Source organism: Leptonotus elevatus, chromosome 6, assembly GCF_054856555.1.
Source record: "Leptonotus elevatus isolate MCC_2025b chromosome 6, RoL_Lele_1.0, whole genome shotgun sequence".
Taxonomy (NCBI): Eukaryota; Metazoa; Chordata; class Actinopteri; order Syngnathiformes; family Syngnathidae; genus Leptonotus; species Leptonotus elevatus.
In genome coordinates, this window is record NC_141244.1 from 25,548,781 (window position 1) to 25,574,451 (window position 25,671).

The window sequence follows — 25,671 nt, forward strand, 5'->3', positions numbered from 1 at the left end:
TGCAAACTGATAACAATTGCGTTCAGGTACACTTGGTGAATGGGTAACTTTTATAAACACAAAATGTGTCGAAACTACACACAAGCCCTTCCAAAGTACACAGGGAGCTATTTGTTGTGAAATTCAAATTCCAAAGTGTTTTAGTGCAAAGTAGAATTGTTGCAATAAATACAAAGTGCAAAGTAGATACAATCCAATTACAGCAAATCAACGATAAACCAAGAAATAATGTGTTTTATTATAAAGTAAATAAAGCTGGAGTGAAATGTCCCATTATATGATTAGTTGTCAACTTGTGTGTTTAGGCCTTCAAGCTTTTAGGATAAATAGCGCCCTCTAGTGGATAACGACCTGAACGTGCTCGTTATCTATTGCTAAATCCCGGATGGTTTTGGTTTCCCGGTACTTCTCACCTCTAGGAAATTTCCACTTTGTCGACATCATCTTGCACAATATACTATAGTTAGTTGTGAAAATGAAGGCGTGGCCAAGTGTCATACAAAAGACTAATTCTGTTAGAACCCCACAACCACAACACAAGATAGTCCACGCTGGGAGAAGATGGTCGCCATCTACATTGTTTTGATGCTGGTACTGAATGGTAAGAGAGAATCTTCAAAATAAATGTACATATATTATGTATATTGATGTTACCTAGTGTTGGATGATTAATCGATCTTATTTGTCAAACTTATCATTATTATTATTGTTATTATTATTACTTAGCAACTTTAATATTACTGTAAACTAATGTAACCAGTTTGAGCATCAAACAATCGTACTTGATGAATCAATTAACATGTAGCTATTATTAATATCACATAGGGATAAGGTAAATTGTATCTAAATAAATGTTTGAATACATACAGCTATAAAATATGCTAATTGAATACAGCTCAACCGTGTTTAACAAATACATACTTTAATAATAATAATTTTTAAAAATATTTTGTTCCTAAAGATTAAGACACCGTAAGTTCCATAACATATATATATATACAACAGTTTGAACATTTAATTAAGTGATCTTCACACCACAAACCACTAGAGGGAGCCAGTATAACAGGCCTCTCCATCTTGTAATCCCTGTCGTGCAGGTGGACAGGCATCGGGCTTCAAATTAAAAATTGCTTGGACTGGTAGCGTGACCGCCGGTTCCAGCACCACATTCACGTGCTCGTCCAACTGCTTGGCTAACTGCACCTACTCCTGGTCCTTGCTGGGCCAAACGTTCAATGGGAGCAAGCTCACCTGGACGCCAGGTGGACTGCACCAGTCGGTGACGCTGCAGTGCACCGGGCGAAAAAATATGGGAGACTCCAGCACCACGAGGGTCATTCTGGAAATTAAAAGTAAGTACAGTGCAGCAAATCGATTTCAATACTGGTGGTAGTACTAGCTAGTACTTGGAGTGTGGAGGAGCCTCGATCTGTCTAACTTTATTTCTACAACAAAACAATGTCAGTCTTGTCTTATACTGAATGATTCTTCACGAACAAAAAAAAACATTTGAGTGGTTTCATGTCACTCACAGTTGTTGACTGTCAAAATAAACATCCATCCATCCATCCATTTTCTGTACCGCTTGTCCTCACAAGGGTCGCGGGGGTTGCTGGAGCCTATCCCAGCTGGCTTCAGGCAGTAGGCGGGGTACACCCTGAACTGGTTGCCAGCCAATCGCAGGGCACACAGAGACGAACAACCAATCACACTCACAATCACACCTATGGACAATTTGGAGTGTCCAATTCACCTGCCATGCATGTTTTTGGAATGTGGGAGGAAACCGGAGTACCCGGAGAAAAGCCACGCAAGCACGGGGAGAACATGCAAACTCCACCCAGGAAGGCCGAAGCCCGGACTTGATCTCACAACCTTTGCACTGGGAGGCTGACGTGCTAACCAGTCAGCCACCGTGCCGCCTCAAAATAAACAGATCTAAGAAATACATATGGCCTAAATCAAGCCCATTTAGCTTTATGCTAATAAAGAAAAAAGCCACATAAAGACAGTGTTCTAACCATTTGATCAAAAGACATCTGTATCGAGCAACGGATGTAATATTTTACATTTTCAGATCCAGTGTCAGTACAAATCAGTCCACCCGGTTCGGTCCCATCTCTGAACCGGTCCGTGGATCTCGTCTGCCGCGCTGATGGAGCGCCACCTCCCACCTCTGCGGTCTGGTACAAAGACGGACAGAAGGTGATCTGGCGGGATCATATGGACCTGCTCCTAAACACGACACTCCATTTCGACTCGCTGCTAGCATCTGATGCCGGATTCTACAATTGTGAGACCGTCCTGAACAAGAAGAGGGTTTTCAGTCTGGGCTACCTGCTAAGCGGTAAGTAAGTACATCAGGAACCAGAGCTCTTTATAGAGACCCGTTTTTTTTGTGTGTGTCAGCCGGCGTTTTTTATTGTCTTTGCAGTTGATACGCAGTGGAACGTCAGCATCAGCGGGCCCGACGACGTGTTTGCGCAACGACTGAGCACGTTCACCTGCTTGATGACGTGCGCCCTGAATGTGGACTGCACCGTGAGGTGGCCGTTCGAGGGCGGCTTCCCCCTGGGAAGCTACGTCTCCGTGCATGAAAACCAGCTCTCGTGGATTCCTTCCGTGGCGGGAACTTTTCAAAATCTCACCTGCGTTGTGGAAAACGTAGCAGCCGGACGCTCGGCCAAGGCCACCAAGATGGTGGAAGTGAAAGGTAACAGCGGGATGATCACAGCTCAGATATTGCCCAATTGACGCCATAATCAATTCAATTATCTTCTTCGGCAGGTGTCGCTCTATCTGGATCCTTGCAGCTCGCTGGATTTTCTATTTTGGTTTTAGGAATGGCTCTGCTATCGACGATTTACTAATAACTCAGTGTTACTTGACTTTCTATTGCGACGTTGACTTATTCTGTATTCTCGCAAATAATTTCATCAAAGTGGTTAACCTTGACTTTTTGCCAATTAAGTGTGAAATTAAACTACCAAGTCAAATCTATTGTTCTCTGGTTATTTCTGAAAAATGTGTGCTGTTCTGCATTTCCACCCTACTGTGATAGAAGTGGGCTTCATTTACATAATCACTTTTTATTTGCACTCAATACACAGCGGTGCCTTCAGATGCAAATTTAATTCAATCCATAATCACACTGATGACCCAAAACACTTGTATCTCAAATTATCTCCCCCCACTGAAATGAATAGAAATGTCTTTAATTCGCTCCAGTCAAAAAAAAATAAAAAATTGACATTTACATTCTTCTGGCATGCCCGCCGTGGCCACCAAGAGGCAGTATAAGTTATTCAGACACAAATGAAAAAAAAAATATATATTTATTCGACTACTACTACTGTAAGTGACTCAGTAAGAGGTTGTATATTTAAAAGAGGATAAAGAATATATGCCAATTAATATTGATTATCTGTCTAATATCCATTGCTTCAAAAACTGCAACCAACAATGCACATGCAACAAAAAGCAGAACCATTTATACACACAAGTGCTGCCTTCCTGAGTGAAAATACTTGTATTGTCTTTGCGGATTTTCACACACACACACCCCGCCCCCCCCCCCTCCCTCCCCAAACTTTGGACTATGCTGATGCAAGTAGAAGCCACCTATTGGTCGTCATGGTAAAAAAAAAGCTGGTCTCACCCTTGGCCCGGCTCAATATGGACGAGATGTGGGCTGCTTCATTTGCATCAAACCGGCTAACTATATTTCATCGACAGACAAGAAATAGGGTGTGTAAAGTAAAATTCGATTTGGCTATTTTGAGAGAGATAAAAAAAAAAAAAGCACTCGTGTTATTTTGACACCAGGAAACTATAAAATGGTCAAAAACTGCACAATATGTCTCATTGAAAACGTTGTTTTCTTCAACGCGTCTTCCGCGTCTTTACTGCATACGTTCAGTGAACAATTAACATGATTGATGGTCGCATGTTGACCATAAAGCGCCAGTTGGCCGGCGAGTGTGGATTTAGCATTGCGGCGCTTTGTTTGACTCGATGACGACCTATGACCAGCTCGTGTTATTGATTTACTCGCAGCTAAAGGCAAGCTATTGTGACGCACGTCTGGAAATGTCAATGACTCATTTTTTTTTTTTTTACATACTTATGAAATACTAAAGGCGTGTGAATCACAGAAAGCAAACAGATGAGGGAGACAAAGGCCTCCGGTGCGTTTTGACTCATTACTAAGAAAGCCCCTCATATCTTACTGTATTTGCCTATAGATGATCTCACCCTGTCCTATATGGATTTAAGATATGAATGTTAGACAATAATTAAGTTAGTTTTACATCGTAATCAAAACACCTGGCGTTGCCACTTGAGTTTAGGCGTGTTCCAAAAACATTTTCATACTTCTGGTGAGTTGTTGAATGTTTAGTACGTAGTTGGAGGTACTGAAACCCACCAGGTTCCTTTGTGCAATTACCAAACTTTTTTTTTTTTTTTTTAAATAAGATACCCGATTTTTTTTTCTCCAACTTAAACACACAGGTTTACTGGTGGACATAATTTCTAATTGAAATCCTGAATATCTCTTTTTTTTTGGGGGGGGGGGGATCCTGACTATCTGGAGCAGATAGATAGACAGATAGATAGAATATAAAAGGCAGTGGCCCCAGAATTGAACTCTGTGGGACACCATATGTTCCATGACAATTCAGAAATGTGTGGTGTTCCACAGGGTTCAATTCTGGGGCCACTGCTGTTTACATTCAATCTATATAAAAAAAAAAATATATATATATATAACAACAAAAAAAAGGCAGTGCCGGTTGTCTTTTTTTAAAGTGCTGTGTAAATATGGAGTGGAGTTGAAGGATGTCAGTCAGCGTCCTAACTGCATGATTTGCAATGCCAAGTCCAGCACAACTAGCTATCGAGCAAAACTTTCTCAATTCAAGATGAAAAGAACCAGATTCAATGAAAATAATACTCTCCCTCTTCATTTTGTTTAACAATAAACCCTATACCTATGACTTGAATTAGAAAAATAAATAAATCCCATTTAAATTTTCAATAAAGGGTTTGGTAAATGTGTATAGGAAACCGGTGGGATTCAGTACCTCCAACAAGCCCAAGACCCGCCGATCTATACCCTACATAAGCGTCATCCATCGATATGGTGGCTGTGTGACGAGCAAGTATTTCAACAATAACAAGGTGCATACGACTCTATCGGATCAAATAAAGTCCTTAGCCTTGAATAAACAGCATCCCTGCACCCCCCCCCCTCCAAGTCTCGCTAAACATACCCCTTGTCATCATTTGTCATGTGGAGAACTTCACCCAAGATGGCAAACAAAGATGGAAGACAGAAGCCACCTACAGATAAGAAGCAGCGTGTTTGAGGAGATGGGGGGGGGGGGGGGTAGACCACGTATATAATGGTCGCAGAAAAGAGGTGGTGGTCCGACGCCTCAAAATGGAGAGAAAACAGGCTGCCGTGCTGCTGCTTTCAATAAAAGGTGACAATGAAGTGATAATTGTGGAGTGGTTCAGGTTCAGCATTCTTCCACTTCTTTTTCATCCCCACCAGGACTTCTGTTTTCTAGCGCCGTGCAGGTCCTGCCGTCGTCCAACCCGGCTGCGGTCGGGGACAACCTGACGCTCTCACTCTGGCCGGTGGGCGATCTGATGGGGGGCAGTTGGGCCGTGGGCGACACGTTCATCCTCACCTGGCTCGGGGACCAGCAGGCGGTTTTCCCCAACCACAGCGGCAGGGCGACGGTGGACGTCGGCACGGCCGCGCTCACCCTCAGGTCGCTCACGCTGGAGGACTCGGGGGTGTACGTGGTGCGGAGCAGCGATCCGCCGCCGCTGAGGGCCAACGTCTCCGTTACGGTTCTGGGTGAGATGTTTGATGCTTTTCATGGAGACAGATTGCGGATCAGCTGACAAAACTACAGATGCCTTTGAGTTACAAGTGACCCGACTTGTGAGTTTTTCTGCATACAATCAGTCGTTCGGCCGACTTGCTTTGATGGTAAAAAGTAGGGGTGTGCCCCCCCCCCCCCCAAAAAAAATTGATTCTCACAAGAATCGCGATTCTCATTTAGTCCGATTCAGAATTGATTTAAAATGTCCCAAAATTGGAGCCGTCTGGTTCCACGCGATCTGATACGCTGTGAGGTCGGAGCCACATTAAACAGTAGAAGGAAAAAGTCACGATCAAGTTATTCCAATAAAAGGTGTTTTTTTGCAGCGTAGGAAGAGCATATGCCGGTGAGTAATGTTAAGATGCTTCTCTGTATGCGTTTAGTATGAACAGCCGTTCTTTTGAGTGATAAAAGTGCCGCGAGTAGCACGCTAATTAGCATTAGCGAGTTAGACTGGAGTAGATTATGCGGATTCTTTGCACATCTATAAAATGAAGCAAAAATCATTGTCAATCAAACCATTTTGAATCAAAAATCGATTCTGAATTGAATCGCAGACCCAAAAATCTGAATCGAATCGTGAGACAGTCAAAGATTCCCACCCCTAGTAAAAAGATTTGCAAGAGCAATAGATAAGACAAAAATACTGTACAAACAGTGTCATGTCAAAATATGCATCAATCATCATTACCAAAGATCAACAATCTTATAAAACGATCCTACGGCTATTGCTCTCTGTAGGTGTAAAATGCAGGATGGTAGACGATTGAGACATTAGAAAATCTCTTTCTCATCGGCAAAAATGAGGCAGAGCTTATAATACTTCCTGTTTTCACGCTTCATTCAAATGTCCAGTGTTTACAACCGGATTTGAGAACTGAATTCAACTTTTGAATGCATGTGTCCAACTGTTCGATGCTTCCAAATAGACACAACCTGCTTTTTTCTCTAACAAGGAGCTTGTTGTCAAAATTGTCAGTGGATTATTATTTATTATTTATATTTGATCCATGATGTTTCAAATAAAGTGTGCGAGTCAACAGTAGCTCTGCTCCGACCATTTAACAAGTGCACTTACGTCACACCTTTCTTGTCAACCTTTACATAGCAACAGCAAAAGACCACCCCTGAAGCAATATTGAGAATATTAAGAACTTCATGTGATTCATGCGCTTATAAATTGCGTGCGTGCGTGTGTGTGTTTTGGCTTGCGTTGCCCTTTTCGCTCACGGGAGACTTGTCGTCGCCACGCGCAATGGCATCAGCTCCTGTTTGACTTGTCTTGTGGTTTTACGCTCTATTTGGAGAAACACCTTCATCAACATAATCGTCATGAGCTTCAAGCATGTGTTGCGTTTTTTTTCTTTTCTTTCTTCGTCATATGAAATATACATACAGTATTATATAACGCAATGTTTTTATACATTTTTATAATACTGACTGGGGGTGTCAGGCGGTTCAAATTTTTAATCGTAATTAATCGCATGACTTCAATAGTTAACTCACAATTAATCACAAATTTCATCTGTTCTAAATGTACAATAAAATGTACAATAAAATATTAACATAAAAGTGTTAACATAAAAGTGGAAAAATGGAAAACTAATAGAAATGTGGCTGCATCTTTTAGTCATTGATACAGTAATTCATAATAATTCATAAAATTGAGTTAGAATTAAAAATATGTATTGCATTCACTTGAAAAAAAAAAGTCCTGTTTTTCTGGGTAACTTTTTAGGGGAGCTATGTTTTTTTTCTGTTTTATTGAATATTTTTTCCCAGTTTTATTATTATAATTTTTTTTTTGTTTAAAAAAAAGTTCTGTTTTTCTGAATTATTTTTTTCTGTTTTTTGAGTAATGTTTCCCTGTTTTATAAAATAGTTATTTTTCTGTTTTTCAGATATTTTTTTTAAAGGGGTTTTCCCTCAGAGATTAGAGAACAAACCACAATGCAGTATACACATTCATCCCTTTATTGAAAGCCAATAAGTAAACATGACCATCTTATTGGATATGAAGGAATGCGGGAAAGTGTCCGCTTCCGCTATTAGCGAGTCTGCACTTGGAGTCACGAGGTAAAAAATAAAAATAAAAATACTATAATATTTTTTTTCTGTTTTTTTGGGATATATATTTTTCTGTTTTTATTTATTTATTTATTTTTTTTGAATTTTTTTGTTCTTGTTTTGAATTTTTTTTCTTGTTAAAAAAAAAAACAATTCTCCTGTTTTTCGGGAAAAAAATGTCAGCCTGTTTTTCTAAATATTGTTTGGACAGAAAAAAAATATTCAGAAAAACTTAAAAACTTTATTTTTTTCTCTCAAGTGAATGCAATACGCTTCCGTAACTTTAGGAACTTTAAATTAACTCAGAATAAATTTTGACACCCCTAATACTAACAAAATGTCAATAAATTCATTTTTAGAAAAAATGTAATTTTTTTTTTTTTTAAAGGTCTTGGTCTGCATGGTGCAGCGCGGTCTATAAATTCCCAAACTAGACTTGCCCCAGCACGAAAATGAAGCTGCTCCAGTTTTTGCACCCAGCGCAAATGCGCCTGTCTCATCACAGATAGCATTATGTTAATAAATATCGTCTGTATTGTACCAGAGCCCGTTTCCAACGTGACCCTCGGGGCCAATCAAAGCCACCTGCTGGAGTCATCCCCAGCGTTGCTCACATGCTTCGTATCCTCGGGATCCTCGCCATCTTTCCGGTGGTTCAACGGCAGCTCGGAGGTAACGGCCCACCATAGAGTCACGCTCTCCGACGGAAATTCCACCCTGGCCATCCTCACCGTGAGCCGCTACGACGGCGGACCCTTCAGGTGCTTCGCATTCAACCCCGTCAGCAACGGCACCAGCGACCCGTTCTCCTTCACCGTCATCTGTGAGCGTTACCGTTCAAACACATTCGCACCCAAGGGAAACCGATTTGAGATGTTCCATCTCCCTCCTCAGACGGCCCAGACAACATGGCTCTGACGGTCAACGAGCAACACGCCGCCACTTCCTTTGTGAGCGGCAGCAACCTGACGGTGCGATGCTCGGCCCAGTCCGGTCCGCCGGCTCTGCTTCGCTGGGCTTTCGGGGGCCGCTTTCTAAACGCCACGGGCCCCTCGTTGGCACTGGTTCACGTCAACCAGGGCCATAGCGGGCCTTATTCTTGCTTGGCATTCAACAATGAAACCAAACGGAGCAGCAACATCACCAAAGACATCCTCATAACTAGTGAGTAGTCATATATACAGTATCATATTATATATGTGGTTCTAGGTGTGCCCCCTCTAGTGGTACATAGAAGAATAACTGAATTAACTGTTGTAACTGCATAATGTTACAGTTGGACGCACTTATTTTAAATCATGGGCGTCAAACTCACTTTTGTTGCAGACCACATCGGAGTTATGGTATCCCTATGACTTGAACCCATACAAATGTATGAGCCCTCATATTATCACATACACAACAGAATCCAGTAAAAAAAAAAAAAAAAAGGGGATGGTAACAAATATTGCACAATGTTATTATAAAAAGTGAAGACAATTAGCAATTTTGGGGTATTTTAGCAAGAAACTTGGAGTCGATACACGATTTGCGGGCCACATAAAATGATGAAAAAAAAAGAAGAGCTAATACCAAAAAAACCCCCGCAATATTGTGCTTTTGTACTTAACAGCAACGCATATAAATAACCTACGATCTCTAATAACACTTAATATTGAGGCACATATTGACTTTGGTTCACAAATATATTACGTTCCCTTTCATCTGACAATTAGCGTAGATTTTAAACATAGAAGGGCCAAAACATGCCTTGTGAAAATTAAACTGCACTAAATAACTAGCCACCAGAGGGTGCTAGAACTGCACAAATGGAAATCAACCAGACTTTTTTTTTCTTAACAGATGTGCTGCTTTTAATATTGTGACATGACGACAACGATATTGTGGCAGTTTTAATATCGCGATATCACAATATTGCCGATATCGTTACATCCCTAAAATTGGCAGCAGTCGTGGTAGAGTAGCAGTAAGTAAGATGCTTTATTAGTAGTCATATTAGTGATGTTAGCACTAAGCGCATCGTCATATTAATAGTAGTAGTAGAGTATCAGCAGTAGTAGTAGCATCCGTTATACTGCATGATGCTAGTGACGCGTTCTTTGTCTCCATGTCTAGAGTCGCACACGTCAGCGTTGAAGCCGCACACGTTTCACATGTGGCTCCTTCTCATGACGCCGTGGCTTGGATTCCTCCTGCCCGCACTCGGTAAGAGATGCAACATGATCGCCAATGACTAAATGTAACAACGTACTGTTTTTATTTATTTATTATCATTATTATTATTATAAAAGTTTTGCCCAACTATACACTCATCAGATGCAACATTAGGGACTCGATTTACACCGTCATTCCCAAAATAGAGTAGATATTGCAACGTTCAGTGATTTTACATTCGTGTTCTCTCTGGCTGCTTTCATTTTGCTGCCAAATATGGTTGAGACGCTGTAAAGCCATTTTATCCCAGGGGTGTCAAATGGTGGCGAAGACAATACAGTACTGTGCTATGAAATGAGCGGCATGGTGGTTAATGCTAAAACAAGGACTGCTTGTCTGTTCACAGATGATGACGGCCACCTATGAACAACACGTGGTGCACGCATGGACAATATTTGTGCAATCAGACTTCAAATAGCATTTGACAGTTGTTTTTTTAAAGGGTGTCAAAAAAAAAAAAAAAGAGTCTCATTTTGCTGGAAAATAATTTAAAATTATTGGCTTCAATAAAAAAGCTGGAGGAATTATATCTTGGTGATTTATATGGCAATGATTTGTTTTTCCAGAGATTGCAGAGTTCTTCAGATATCAGTATTTTACTAAATGAAACAAACAAACACTTTAATTAGTTTAATAATCATATTAATAATATTAACACATTTAACTAAATTGGTCTTCCCAGAGCTGTCACCTTATCGTGCTGAAGGGTTATGCGTGTTGTAAAATTTTCACAGTCATATATTCTTTTTCCTCTGCACAGAATGACTATTTAGTGGCGTACTGGTGAGCTATGGGAGATGTGAAGTTCCGGGTCATCCAGGGCAAACAGGTCCTAGGTGAGGGAGCAGGCATTGCACGGGATGTATTTTCACAATAAATAAATATATCCACACATTTCTAAACAATACACAATTGCTTAGCTTACTATATCTTAAGTAAAGGCGAAAAATGTCAACCTTTTTTTTGTACGAGACTGAAAAACTGAAAAAAACAAACATTTTTGGACACACCTGATGTCAAATCAAAAATGTATGTTTCAACCCGACTTCAATTCTATTGTAATGTGTGCCCATTGTATCATAATGTTTGCCTTCGTTTCATGCGATGTAACGTACTGAGCATAATAAAATATTTATCCAGTTGACACGGGCTATTGAAAGTGCACAGAAAGTGCTTGGCGCCATCACAAACATGGCAAACGGGTGAGGGTGGATCAAGTGCAAACACCAAGCAGTTTCGTTTCACTTTAAAATGCCACCGAGGCCCTCACGCACGTGACGGTAATGATAGGGACTTCGTATAGCAAAATGATGAGAAAGCAAAAATGATTTGCATTATTGCCATTCAGCGGTGCCGCAAATAAAAGACAATTTGCGTGTTCCGTGCCACTGATCTATCGTAAGGCACATTTTATTTATCATGTCATCCTCATCAACTGCTTGTGCAAAAATGGCATTTTTGTTTAACACCAAAATATTGACTGTTAGCGAAACGTATTATTTTTGTGTGCTTGCGTAACTGAAATTGGCTGACCTCAAACTGTTCAGCACACAACAATTCTTTTTTTGTGTGTCTAATTAACGTCTGAGGTAATATTGCTGTGGCTCAAACGTCCTTAAGTTCAGCGCTATCAAAAAATGGGAGGATACAGTTGTATGAAAAAGTTTGGGCACGCCTGACAATTTTCAAGGTTTTCCTTTAAAAATCATTTGTTGCTTGGGTCAGCAATTTCAGTGAAATATATCATATAGGAGATGAACACAGTGATATTTGAGAAGTGAAATAAAGTTTATTGGATTCACCAAAAGTGTGCAAAAATTATTGAAACGAAAAGTAGACAGGTGCTTAACTCATTTGCTCCCCAAAACGTCTTTATACGTTTTTATGGGAGGGGGGGGGGGGGGGTGATGCAGCCTCTTAACTGAAGAGGTCGCTTAAAACAATGGTAGTTATTACAAAAACGGCCAGCAGGTGGCAGCAGAGCATAAGAGATCAACTAGGGCCATGTTGCGACAAGCTCTCTTCCGCAGTGTTTTCAACAGGTTTGTGAATAATTAGGAAACTTCGCTATATTCAAATGGTAATTGCTAAATGCTAAATATTTGTTTGGTAAGACCATTGACCCTTGACCTATATAGACACATGAAGCTAATCATGAGGTATTTAATTCCAAGTTATTCACCACTTTGCATCTTCTCTGAAGAGTGGCAACACGGGAGCCTCAAAACAACTCTCAAATGACCTGAAAACAAAAGATTGTTCAACATCATGGTTTTTGGGGAAGGATACAAAAAATTAATTAAAATCATTTCAGCTGTCAGTTTCCATTGTAATGAATATAACAGTGAGGAAATACAAGACCACAGGCACAGTTCTAAGTTAAGGCCCTGATTTACTTAAATCACTGAACAACAACAAACCATTTCAATTAACTGATTCTGCAAAGTTATCTTTTGTTAGTTAAACACCAAAATATGGAATATTGGCAAACATTATTTTTGACTGAACTAAAAATATGGCACTGGCTGATGTTTCCAGTGTTTATTCACCATCTGAAGGAATGTCACCGGAGCTCAAAGGTCCCTTAAGTTAAGTCAAAATTGAATAGAACGTGTGAGTGTTGTCCCCCCCACTCCCACGACAAGTGGATGGAAAGTTGCCGGGCAAGAAGAAAGGTTTACAGTAAATGGACACTCCCGCGGCCCAGCTCCGGGAGGATCAGGGCAAAACAGGGGCGTGGTGGCTTTGTGGCGGCGGTGCTGAGCATTTGCATCAACAGAAAGTTGTGCACGGCAAATATTTGCTATCAAGGCAGCGAGCAGGATTGGTCACCGTTGAGGGATTGGAATTATTGTAGCTTGAGAAGGCCCAAAGGGAACGCAGCATGGAGCCTCCGTTAATGCGTCTCATCATCATACTGCTGTTATCCTGCTCAACAGGTAAGACTTGGCAAATCTCTTTTAAATCGAATGATATTAAGTTAAGCAGTGCTAAAGGCAGACAAATCACTATCTGCAGATGCGGCCGGTCAGGGTATATTCGCCTCGGAGAACCCAATCGCCGTAGGGAAGAACGTCACCCTTTCCAGCGAAAGCCATGTCACCACGGGTGTGTGGCTCTTCAACAATAACCTGGTGGTCATCATTTTCCCCGGAGGACCGAGCATCACCGGCAACTGGACGGGCAGGGTGCTGTTCAATTCCACCTCCTCGGCGTTGACGGTAATGACGCTCGGGCTGGGGGACTCCGGGACGTACACGCTCCAGGACGTGGCTTCCTCCCCTTTCCAGTTAGTGCTGTCGGTTCAAGGTAAGGACTTGGTTTCAAGATAATTGTATTTCCCAAGATAAGCAGGAGAAAATGGATGGATGGATGGATACATGGTTGTCTTTCATGCCTGATTGACGACTGATCAATTGATTGGTCCAGATTGTCTGTTGTTAGCTCAGGTAGGATCCAGCTTCCCCTTGGTGAGGAACACGATAACAGAAAATGGATGAATGGGTCGGTTGGATGAAAGTTTGTCTGTCTCTCCGTACCCTGTGATTGCCGGCATGGCTCAAGGGCAGCACAGCTTAGGTGGTATAGTGACTGCCTCCCAACCTGAAGCTTGCGGGTTCGATCCTAAACCCTTGTGGACCATGTTGATGTGTCCTTGAGCAAGATACCAATCCCCAGTTTCTCCTTATGCTGCGTCATCGGTAGTTAAAAAGAGGGGGACGGTCTTAAAAGTGTTTTACATTTACATTTGTCTGGTTGCCACTCCAAGTTGTAGTCTACTCATTGTCCACTTTAAAATGGCATAGGCTCCAGAGCTTGACCTTGACTCAGAACTGGATAAACATTAGAAAATGGATGGACAGATGGATGGACTTCAAACGTGCTTTTCAGTTGATTGGCAACTAAACTAGGGGTGTAGTCTGCCTTTTGCCACAGTGACCACCCCAACTCTGAAAAGGATAAGTGGTAGAAGATGGATGGATGGATGGATGGATGTCTGCCAGGTGGGGGACTCTCCTGAGTCCCGACTTAACCTGACAGAATTCGAAGTCGAGTTATCAATTTTAGGCCTTCCGATTTGCTTGACTTAATCTCTAACAGCCTGCTATTTTCATCGCTTACTTTCATCAGTCCACAAAATGCTTCTCCATTTCTCCTTAGACCAGTCGATGTGTTCTTTGTAACTCCAGACCGTCTTTGATCAACCTGGAGTTGATCATTGGCTCAGTCTTTGGCAATCCGACTACTGTTTGATCCATTCGAATGGTCGTTTTCGTCTTTCTTCTTCAACTCTCTAGTTTTGCTTTCCATTATAAAGCATTGCCAACCATTTTGGCCAAGCAGCCTATCATTTTCTGCCCTTCTTTGTACAACCCCCCCCCCCCTCCTCCTCCGATCAAACGTTTCATTGGAGTACGGTGATCTTTTGAACAATGTCTAGGTAAAACTAATTGTTTGAGTTTTTATCATTAGCTAATTTAGTATTTTTACATAAGTTCATGTTAGCAAAGCTATGAGAAGGATTTGTTGTGATAGCATAGAAGCCTGAGTGAATAAAAGAGGGGAACTATTTTGTGAGCAGAGACGGTTTTTATGCTGTTGCCAAGTTATCTAAAAGCGTATTAGCTCATGGTTAAAATTTTTTATATTTTCTTCAAATCTATACAGCCCTTTCATTTTTAAAACCAAAGGGGCATATTAGCTCAGTCTGTACTTTTTTACCTTTAATTTAGGAGTTGAAATTGTTCTTTGACTTTTCTCTACTTATTCTAAATACTGAGTGAGTATTTTTTTGCTACCCATAGTTAGTTCCAGTGTTTGACAAACCATTTTGTCTGTCCACAGAGCCTATTTCGGGTGTGAGCATGACCACAAACGGCAGCAACCTGGTAGAGTACAATGACACGGTGGCGCTCACCTGCGCCGCGGTCACAGGCACTTCGCTGTCTTTCACGTGGCTCAACGACACGGCCGAGGTGACGCCTGGCAGTGACCTCCAATTTAGCGAAGACGGCTCCCAGCTCATCCTCACCAAAGTGACGCGCTACGACGAGGGCCCGTTCAGGTGTAACGTGACCAATGGCATCAGCCATGGAATCAGTTCATCTGCACAATTCAACATCAGCTGTGAGTTAGAAGCATTATTATAGCACTGATAAAAACAACCAATCATAATGTTTTGATAGCTTTTTAACCGCATGACTGACACCTTCCCTGATCTTTCTTTCTGGGCAATAACCAGAATTAGCTTCTGGAAATTATACCCCGAACTAAACATCAGCGGCTCAGTAGCTCAATGACTATCCCTCTCCGTTTCTCCAGACGGACCCACGGACGCCGCCGTGTCAGTCGCGCCCCCGATGCACACCCACATCACGGGCTCACACATCACCCTGTCGTGCTCGGCCGAGTCCAAGCCCCCTGCGGCGATCACATGGATGCTGGATGGGGTGAACCTCAACCACACCGGGGCGCAACTTGAACTACCAATGGCCGCGGAGAACCACTCGGGGGACTATCAGTGTCTCCTTCACAACTCTGTCACATCCAGGTTCAGCAGTGTGAGCGCAATGATCAGGATCATGGGTAAGGTGTTAGAAAATGGATGTGTTAGAAAATGGATGGTTGTCAGTTTGTGGCCTATGAATGACTGAAGGCAAATCTGCCATGCAGCGTCAAGCGCAGAAGCAGTCAGCTAAGATAGGCCCCAACTCACGTGTGACCCTCAGCAGGACAACTGGTCGAAAAAATTATTGGATTAGGACCCATTTTCCTGTGAGCCTGAACAGGATAAGCAGCAGGAAATTAAGTGGATGGTCACCTGTCCATCAGTGCCACGCGACTGACTTGATGACCAATCCATGGGATGGTGTGGTTTTCACCCAAGGAACTGGAATAGGCTCCAGTTTTTCGTGACTCTGATCAGAACATGTGGTTGAAAATAGATAGTGTGTGTTCCTGTAACCTTGCCGTACAAAATGGTCGTCTTAAGTAGAAAACGGATTAATTGAGCGCTGTTGATGATTGACTGATGTCTAATCCAGGTTGGAGTCTGATTGTAGTCTCTTCAAAAGGATAAGCAGCATAAAAGTGGATGGATTATGATAGGTCATGTTGTTGTCCTTTCAGACGGACAGTATTGCCCGCACGGCACAACACATCTCAAGTTGGTTATATTCCAAACAAAGATTTGCTGGTTTCATGCAGGCTTACATGCAGGACTGGTTTTCAGGCTAAAGACACAAAAGTCAACCTCATATGAGATCGAAACTAACAACATCAAATCTTTTTGCAATGATGTTTTACAATAAACAAGAATCTGTCCCACAGCGCCAATAACAGCCGTGAAGGTGAATCACACGGGCGGAGTGCCGGTGGCCGAGGAGTCCTTCGCCCTAAACTGTCACGTAAGCGGAGTGGCAGAAATCATCCAGTGGATGAAGAACGGCGACCTGGTGTCCGCTGACAACACCACGATCTTTGACGCGGGGAACCAGACGCTGACTCTGAACCCAGCCCGGCCCTCAGATGCCGGCCAGTATAAGTGTCAGGCTTTCAACGCCGTGAGCAACATGACCAGCAGTCCCTACGCCCTGGAAGTCTACTGTAAGTTAAAACGTTTGTTCAACTGACAAAGCACTGATTAAAAAAATACAGATCTCAAATGTCTTTTAGTATTACCTCATTTGTAGAGACTAAAAATCCTACTTGAATTTCATTAGTTTTGAACATTAGCTGACAAGAAGGTAGGTATAGTCTCAAATAAATATGTCATCTCCCAACAGCAGTTGTGGGGCTGTGGGGTCGTGACCGAAAGAACAAGATCCCAGACTCAAGCAGCCGAAATGAGTTTCCTCCGCAGGGTGTCCGAGCTCTCCCTTTGAGATATTCGGGAAGGGCTCGGATTCGAGCCACTGCTCCTCCAACGTTGAGAGGAGCCAGTTGAGGTGGTTCGGGCATATGGTTCGGATGCCTCCTGTACACCTCCCTGCTGTTCTGAGCATGTCCCACCAGTGGGAGACCCCCGGGGATGACCCAGGACTCGCTGGAGAGACTATGTCTCTTGGCTGGCCTGGGAACTTCTTGGGATCCCCCTGGTGGAGAAAGATGAAGTGGCTGGGGGAAGGGAAGTCTGGGCAGGCTAGGACGGGGGTGCATTGATACTGTGTCGATGAATTGTCTTACTCGTGAGCAAGCTCATATACGGACATTAAGCTGGATACCAAAGATATCCAATAAATGTTTCAATAAATGCATTTCTTTCCAAAGACATGAGAGGGTAGCACAGAATTGGAACTCCGTAATCCCAACCATCTTTAGGTACCACCCAAAAGTTATCTTTGCTTGTTTTTGAAGACGGCCCGCATACGCCGGTGATCTCTGCACCCTCCGCGGCCCTGACTGGAACCCAGGTGCTCCTCAATTGTTCCAGTAGCTCCCATCCTCCGAGCGTGTACAGCTGGCGCTTAAACGGCACCGAGGTGGCTAACACCGGCGAGTACCTGACGGGACCGTTGACATTCAACACGAGCGGGATATACGCCTGCACGGCCTTCAACAATGTCACAGGGAGAAACAGCACCGCGTACCACATGCTCACTCTTTTGGGTAAGTGGCTCAAATAGTGGCCTCTGAGAGACATCATATTTCAGTTTGTTACTGATAAGTGATAACCAACCAAACCACAACAGCAACTACTGAGTGGTTAACGCTCATGATCCAATTCTCCCCCCGTGCCTCAACCTTTCCACAGCTCCGGTGAGCGCAGCCTCCGTGACGGACGCTGGAGATCATCCAATCCTGAACCGCACGTTCAACCTCACCTGCGAGACCGTAGGAAGCGTGGAGTCCATCACCTGGCGGCATCACGGAGCCCCGCTGTATACCGACGGCAACATGAGCCTCTCCTCGAATAACGCCACCCTGACTTTTGACCCCGTGTCGATGTCCCACAAAGGGAAATACACGTGCAAAGCTTCCAACCCTCTCAGCAGCTTCACCAGTGAAAATTATACCCTCAATGTCATATGTGAGTTGTGTTTTACATGCCGTGTCATAACAAAACGATGACACAGCTGTTGTATCAACAGTATTATGGCAACACAATATTTCTGTTTTAGACGGACCCGGGGTGCCAAATGTCACGTTACCCATTGTGACAATGGAAGGAAATAACGCAACACTCAGCTGCAGTGCCTTGTCGTACCCCGCCAGCCAGTACACGTGGTCCTTCAATGGCACCCGTGTGGCCAATACGTCCGTGTACCAAACAACTCCTCTCAGCACAAATATGAGCGGGACGTACACCTGCACGGCCAGCAACACCATCACCGGCGACAACAGCTCCGCCAACACCATGTTGACCGTTCTTGGTAAGACCGTGTGATTATTTTCCAGAAAAAAAAACAAGCAACAAGTAACAAAATACACATACTTAGTCGCTGTACTACCGCAGTGAACTTTTTTAATACAAAAAATATATATTTCTACCACTGAAAACAGCAAATAAACCATCTTTGCGTTTGCTTGTTTTCAGAGAAAATCAATCATGTAAACGTAGACGTGCCAGTGCATCCTCCCGTGGAAGGATATTTTTACATGATGATGTGCAACGTGTCCGGGCCTGCTAACCAAGTGTTGTGGCAAAAGAACGGACAGCCCCTAATCACGGACGCCAGGATCGAGATGTCTGTGGATAACCGCACCGTCACCATTAACCAGCTGCACCGGAATGATTCTGGACAGTACCATTGTTTGGCTATGAATCCGGCTCAGCTCGTTCCAAGCTCTCCTCATATGCTCCTTGTAAACTGTGAGTATGACGCGGATTGATATTTCTTGACACTTACCGTATTTGCCAATGGTAACACACATGTGCGTTTAGTGTAACCAAAGGGATTTCTACCAGCCAATCAGCAAAAGACAATGGTGCATATAATTAGGGGCTTTTGTAAATAGGGAAATGCTTTTATTGGTCCACACAAATGCATTTTTTAAATTATATATATATATAATACTATCTATACGTTTTAATGCATTTATATTTAATTGCTAATATTAAAAATTGTATTTCAGATATTTTTAAATATTTTATTTCTTATTTACAAAAACATTTTTACTTTGCATTTAGAAAAAGACATTGACATTTATTTATTTACGTATTTATACTTGTATACCATATAGCATCTTCTCCTATTGTTTTTTTTTTTTTTTACACAAACAAGGAATGTAAAGAACTAAACCATGCTTTCAATACAAATCAATGGACATTGCACCTCTAGTGTGTGAAATATAAATATATATATATATTGAGCTGTCAAAATTCCTCCGTAAGCTGCACTAACATCAGACGTTTTTCGCGGAGGATCCAGAAAAGATGCCAGTATTATTTGTTACATCTGTTTACATGCGCTGAGCCACCAATTGTGTTCAAATATTCGCTGCAATAACACACAGATGCCATTTGATCGCCCATCTATGGACTTTTGCGTTATTAGTTAGTAAGCGAAACAGAAGCTATGTGGTTGTTCTACATACACCACATATAATTGTATTTGTTTTATGCTTAGTTTGACAGTAAACATGTGTTTTGGTCATGTTATCAATTTGAGGTGAGGTGTTTATTTAATTCAAGACACTTACCAACTGTGTGTTTTTTTTGTTGTTGTTGCAGTTGGACCCGAGACGCCAATGGTTTACGGTCCGACGATGGCCTTGGAGGGACAGTCTGTAAACTTCAGCTGCTCGGCGGTGTCGCTGCCCGACAGCCACCTCAGTTGGTGGCACAACCTCACCCTGGTTGCCAACAGCTCCGTGTTTGCGACGCCGCCTTTGACGTTAAACATGAGCGGAGAATACACCTGTAAGGCCTGCAATCCCGTGTCGGGAAAGAACAGCACCAGCGTCCTGATGCTCCAAGTTATTGGTAAGAATCCACAAGAGTCCCCAAATGTTTTCTTTATGTATAAAAACATCAGTCAAAATCATACTTCCTTGACACTTAATTACTCATTTCTCGCTAGCTCACAATTTTGACCATTTCTCACCGTCCTTCAAAAACTTGTACACACTTTGTCCATTCGCTACCAAAATGGGAGATCGACAGACGGATCGGTGCAGCGTCTGCAGTGATGCGGACGCTGTATCGGTCCGTTGTGGTGAAGAAGGAGCTGAGCCGAAAGGCAAAGCTCTCGATTTACCGGTCGATCTACGTTCCTGTCCTCACCTGCGGTCACGAGCTGTGGGTCGTGACCGAAAGAACGAGATCCCGGATACAAGCGGCCGAAATGAGTTTCCTCCGCAGGGTAGCCGGGCTCTCCCTTAGAGATCGGGTGAGAAGCTCGGTCGTTCGGGAGGGACTCGGCGTCGAGCCGCTACTCCTCCACGTTGAGAGGAACCAGTTGAGGTGGCTGGGGCATCTGGTTGGGATGCCTCCTGGGCGCCTCCCTGGGGAGGTGTTCCGGGCATGTCCTACCGGTAGGAGGCCCCGGGGACGACCCAGGACACGCTGGAGAGACTACGTCTCACGGCTGGCCTGGGAACGCCTCGGGATCCCATCGGAGGAGCTGGCTGAAGTGGCTAGGGAGAGGGAAGTCTGGGCTTCCCTGCTAAAGCTGCTGCCCCCGCGACCCGACCCCGGATAAGCGGAATTGAAGACGGACGGACGGGCTACCAAAATGGAACAGCATGTACTCGACAGATGGACGACATTAATTTTTGAGACATTGAAGTTTTCATTATTGTGTGTGGTCAGAGCAGGGCAGCGCAACACAAAACCAAACGCCGGAAGGACAGAGCCGATTGCCCACTGGGCACGCAAAACTCCTTTAGCATTGCCTGCTGTAATGCAATCCAAAGTGGACACTTTGATAAATGCCTCCATTTTCTTGCTGCCCTTCATTCAAGCTTTTTTCTCTAGTAAAATGTGCCCCCCTATTACCGACACACTAAAATAGTAACTGCAGGAGAGAAGGAACTATGCTTGAGTGTCTTGTTCCAAATGTCGCCTTGCGCTTTTTGCTGCTTCGATTTGCACTGTTTTAACTGTTTCTATAAATTCCAAGTTACAAAACTGTACTGTAAAGAAGTCTAGAATTAGTCAATCAGAAACATTTCCAGAACGAGGCAATTAACCAAACATTTTACTTGGTTGTTTAATTTTACACTCGATGGGTGGCCAGACTGCCAAATATTTGTATACAAGCAGCTAGGGATGTTCGAGACCACTTTTTCTTTCAGACAGATACCAGTAACAAGTACTTAACTCTTTAGTACCATCAAAAAGCCCAAAACGGGTCACATTACCACCCAGGGGTTTTAAAGAAAGACTGATATATCCCCGTATAGCAATTTTCCTTAAGATTGCATGAAATGAATGGCAATTTTCTATTCTAGTTTCTGATGGTAAAACGGCCATAAGTGGGTGGCTGATCATTGCGACCATTCCGATACTTTGAAAAAATGCCTGGTATCGGCTCAATAGCAATGACCTCATATCAGTACTCGCCCAATCCCTATATATACTATAGTCCATTTTTTTCACAGTATGAAACCTTTAAATCTGCAACCACTGATTTGTGACAAAAAACTTTTTTTTTTTTATTCAATTTTAATTTAAAAAGTCACATAATAAAAATGCAACGAAGACAGTAATTGGTGTGATAGAAATGTTGTTGAAGTGATACATCTCGAGTGAGGAACTAAGATCTATGTATGTCTGGGAGTGGCATGTACGTACATACACACTTCGGGTGCATGAAAAAAAAATCTATTGTAATTTTAAGGGTAATGTAAGTTAGTATGAAATTATACATCCTTTTGTAATCAGTTTGTGGTATATTTTATGGTTTAAACTATGAATATAGGCAATTATAAACAATGACTTGCATTATTTTTTTCACTATTTGCTTACTTAATGTAATAGCGTAATAGTGCATATTGTCATCTTCAGAGGACATCAAGTCAGTGACGGTGGAAAACGATACCATTCCCATCGACGGCGACAACTTCACGCTCACCTGCGCGGTGGATGGGCCGTACGCGTCCATCCAGTGGACAATGGACGGCATGCACCTTGCGGCCAACTGGTCTGCGGCCAACTGGTCCGCCATCAATCACACCCACTACTACTACATGGAAGAGAACAGGATTCACTTTGCGCCTTTGATGCGCAATAACAGCGGCACGTACGAGTGCGTCGCCACCAATATGGTCGGACCTCACGAAAGCCTCCCGTACGAGCTCCTGGTCAATTGTGAGTATTGAAGAAATTGACCAAGTACAGTGGTGCCTTGCGATACAAGTTTTGGTCTCAGTGCAGATGCAACTATTCAATAATATATTCACTCGCAGCCTATTTTCACTGAAGCAACCCCCTTCGCTCCCCAGCTGTTTTACTGGATTTTGACTGATTTTGCGAGGCCCACAGAATATCGTGCTATATTGCTATAAAAACATGGAACCTACCAAAAGAAAGATTAGAGTCTCTTCTTTCATCGGGGAAAAAAATATTAGCGTTTTGCAGAAATTAGCATTAGAATATAGCTAGGTTTCATCATTATTCACAAATCACAAAACAGTGGGGAAAACAGCTTTTTGCAACATTGCCCTGGTTGATCTCTTATACTGTGCTGCCACCTGCTGGCCATTTTTGTAATAACTACCATTGGTTCAAGGCAGCGTTCTCTTCAGTTCAGAGGCTGCATCAAAGCCTTTTGTAAACTCTTGCATAAAAAACCCCATAAAAAACGTATACCGTATTTTCCGCACTATAAGGCGCACCTAAAAGCCTTAAATTTGATCAAAAACCGACTGCGCCTTATAATCCAATGCGCCTTATATGTGGATCAATATTGGTTAAGTAAGCTCCATCTAGTGGATGCTTAATGCAACCCCGGCCACTACAGTATCCTTCTATTCTATGCACCTTATAACGCGGTGCACCCTTTTTGGGGGAAAAAGTTTTTAAATAGGCCATTCATTGAAGGTGCACCTTAATATCCGATGCGCCCTAAAGTGCAAAAAATACTGTAAATATGTTTTTGGGACCATGGTAAAATTTTAAATAGAACGTATTTTTTACATTTTTGGGAGCAAATTACCTTTTTAAAAAAAATGACAATTTCGAATTTTGGTCAAATCTATTTAGGGGTCGTTCCGTGCCAAATCAGCTGGTGTGTTTAACCAAGCAGATTTTGATGAATTGGTGTCAATTTTAAGCTCAACTAAAGCAAAATGTCAAAAGGTTACTAAAATATTCAACAATCTTGGAAATAATTGCCGGTTAGGAATTCACCCAGTAGTCCCTAATATACAAGAGTTCAAAGAACGGCGGCCACGCCCCTTTTGCCCCCCAAAAAATACAAATTCTGCGTGCCGTAGCTTCCAAACTCCTGTTCTGCTTGACCAAAAATTTTTTGATTTAGTGTTGTGTCATCATTTTCAACAACTACATCAAGTTATATTAAAATCTAAATCTGCTTGGTTAAAATTTTTTGATATTTTTGTGATGGTTTGGCATTGAATGACCCTCAACAAGAGATCTGAAATAAACGCATTTTCTTTTCTTTCGTGGACAAAAGAAATATGTCGCGGGTTGGATGTGGCCACAGATCACAAATAGATTTGTTTTCAAAATTGTTCAGCCTATGATTTTACGTTACATGAAGACTTTTTTACGTCCATTCCTGAAGACTGGCATCCATGATCCAGTTAAAATCGTCTCGGTTATATTTACCCTGCAATTGAGTGGTGACCAATCCGGGTTTTGGCTCGCCAACAGCTGGCATAGGCCGCAGCTCACACGCTACCAGAATGAGGATGAATGTTTAAACTTGACAAATTGCAATAAACACCTCGCCCCATTTTTAGTCAAGTAAAATCTACAACTGTGCAAGAACTGCATTAAAGTGGCATTTTGGGCTAAAACCGCATCTCTCATCCTCTTGTAGACGGACCTCTCAGCGTAACTATCAAAGGTCCGAACTTGTCTAAAGACCTCACCGTTTCGATCGTGTGCGTTGCCGATTCACGACCGGAAAGCGAGTACGAGTGGTTTCTAAATGATGTGGCGTCGTCGGCCATCGGCTTGGGCAGCACCATCCAAATCCCGCTGCTGGAGTCCAATTACACGTGCAAGGCGACGAACCCCGTCACCAACATCACCATGTCTCGCACAAAGACCCTGAGCCTTACTGGTGAGTACGATGGCACCACATTGTGGCCATAAAATGACAAATTCTGTTAAGTTCTCTAAAAAATGGTATCATTTCTCTTCCAGGTTCTGCTTCTGCCCTCCGCTCCCCATCCCAGAAACTCCTCGTGATCTTAAGTGTTTTTATCATGTCCGTCCAGGTTCTCTTCCACTGAACAGCTCCAAATCGCTTGGAATTTTGCAGCTGGCAAAACACAAAGAGGGCCAGGTGTCCTGTAGTCAGTCATTTTTGTTTGTTTGTTAAGGCGCATTGACATTTGTAACAATCAGATAGTCTTCATTTTAATTGCGAACGGCAGCATGTTGTGATTATTGCTGTCGCTGCACTGGAAGAAACTTTGATTCCTTTCAAAGTGGCTCCATTATCTCACTTTATAATCAATTCTTGCACTTTCACCCCCCCCCCCCCCACCCGCTAAGTCATGTGAGATCAAACTGTATGAAGTGTGTATGAACTTTAACGTGTTGATTTGTAGTGTTGTATTTATTTCTAAATCAATAAAACTTGGAAGACTGGTTGGCCCCAGTGTTTTTATAGTTTGGGAAATTTTCACTTCAGTTCGTTTTTATTTTGTTTGGAGTTTTGCTTTTTAAATTTTGTTAGTTTTTATTTGTTTTCACAGCGGTTCTGTTAGTTTTTATTAGTTTCAGTTTAAAAAAAAAAAATGCTTAGTTTTGGTTTAGTTTTAGTTAGTTTCAGTATTAGTTTTGGGGTAAAAAAAAAAAAGTGTATTACTTGTGTGCAATATTTAATAAACACCATGGTAACATAAAAAAAGCAACGCATTTCTTACCTAGCGTCTCATTTCGGCTGAGTTCAACGAAAATACAGGCGAGCCAAGCCATTGGAGCCAAAAGTCAAGCATGCAAAATTGTCGGCTAGGAACGGCGACATCTGAATGTACTTTTCCATTGGCTGCTGCTAGATGACGTCACTTGTGAGTGACGCACTTACAAATGTCCTCATTCCAGTTAATATCGAAATACATACACTTAAAAGTCCCATTAAAAATCAACCCCAAATGCTCATGTATTACATGAATTACCAAAGACTAGAACTAGTTAGTTAAGTTGCTGGATTGCTGCATTCAGTTTCTTGCAGGGTCTTAGATATTTTGGAGGAAATGTGATCTTGTTTCCTACACGTTTGGAATTTCAAAATGTCATACTTTTCTATACCCTAATTTCCAAACTACGCAATGTACCAAATCGTATTCACCGACCCGAGGGTGGGGGGGGGGGGGGGGGGGGGGACGTAGAAAGGAATGAAAAAGATACATG

At 42.5% G+C, this 25,671-nt stretch overlaps 3 protein-coding genes across 3 annotated transcripts; all 3 read left to right on the plus strand.

The window, feature by feature from the left end:
* The first annotated feature begins 388 nt into the window (after nucleotides 1-388).
* On the plus strand, nucleotides 389-2,900 carry LOC147172955 (uncharacterized). Its single transcript, XM_086078135.1, has 5 exons — nucleotides 389-601; nucleotides 1,098-1,352; nucleotides 2,078-2,347; nucleotides 2,435-2,713; nucleotides 2,788-2,900. Exons 1-5 carry the CDS (start codon nucleotides 562-564, stop codon nucleotides 2,868-2,870), a joined length of 927 nt encoding a protein of 308 aa, XP_085934261.1. The 5' UTR covers nucleotides 389-561; the 3' UTR covers nucleotides 2,871-2,900.
* A 2,514-nt stretch (nucleotides 2,901-5,414) lies between these two features.
* LOC147172956 (cell adhesion molecule CEACAM1-like) lies at nucleotides 5,415-10,201 on the plus strand. The gene is made up of 5 exons (XM_086077909.1): nucleotides 5,415-5,486; nucleotides 5,558-5,869; nucleotides 8,509-8,787; nucleotides 8,859-9,128; nucleotides 10,080-10,201. Exons 1-5 carry the CDS (start codon nucleotides 5,444-5,446, stop codon nucleotides 10,199-10,201), a joined length of 1,026 nt encoding a protein of 341 aa, XP_085934035.1. The 5' UTR covers nucleotides 5,415-5,443.
* A 2,749-nt stretch (nucleotides 10,202-12,950) lies between these two features.
* On the plus strand, nucleotides 12,951-24,906 carry LOC147172957 (cell adhesion molecule CEACAM5-like). The gene is made up of 13 exons (XM_086078128.1): nucleotides 12,951-13,117; nucleotides 13,197-13,487; nucleotides 15,024-15,305; nucleotides 15,501-15,764; nucleotides 16,509-16,784; nucleotides 17,535-17,786; nucleotides 17,932-18,207; nucleotides 18,299-18,550; nucleotides 18,715-18,990; nucleotides 19,852-20,103; nucleotides 22,129-22,431; nucleotides 24,128-24,373; nucleotides 24,457-24,906. Exons 1-13 carry the CDS (start codon nucleotides 13,063-13,065, stop codon nucleotides 24,543-24,545), a joined length of 3,114 nt encoding a protein of 1,037 aa, XP_085934254.1. The 5' UTR covers nucleotides 12,951-13,062; the 3' UTR covers nucleotides 24,546-24,906.
* The last annotated feature ends 765 nt before the right edge of the window (nucleotides 24,907-25,671 follow it).

Bases quoted from the DNA above. Each gene is read 5' to 3' on its own strand.
- LOC147172955 (XM_086078135.1), top strand. From the start codon at position 562: ATGGTCGCCATCTACATTGTTTTGATGCTGGTACTGAATG. The intron at 1,353-2,077 runs GTAAGTACAGTG...TTACATTTTCAG, and splicing joins GGTCATTCTGGAAATTAAAA to ATCCAGTGTCAGTACAAATC. The intron at 2,714-2,787 runs GTAACAGCGGGA...CTTCTTCGGCAG, and splicing joins CAAGATGGTGGAAGTGAAAG to GTGTCGCTCTATCTGGATCC.
- LOC147172956 (XM_086077909.1), top strand. From the start codon at position 5,444: ATGGAGAGAAAACAGGCTGCCGTGCTGCTGCTTTCAATAAAAG. The intron at 5,487-5,557 runs GTGACAATGAAG...CATCCCCACCAG, and splicing joins GCTGCTGCTTTCAATAAAAG to GACTTCTGTTTTCTAGCGCC. The intron at 9,129-10,079 runs GTGAGTAGTCAT...CTCCATGTCTAG, and splicing joins CAAAGACATCCTCATAACTA to AGTCGCACACGTCAGCGTTG.
- LOC147172957 (XM_086078128.1), top strand. From the start codon at position 13,063: ATGGAGCCTCCGTTAATGCGTCTCATCATCATACTGCTGTTATCCTGC. The intron at 18,208-18,298 runs GTGAGTTGTGTT...TTTCTGTTTTAG, and splicing joins TTATACCCTCAATGTCATAT to ACGGACCCGGGGTGCCAAAT. The intron at 24,374-24,456 runs GTGAGTACGATG...TTTCTCTTCCAG, and splicing joins AAAGACCCTGAGCCTTACTG to GTTCTGCTTCTGCCCTCCGC.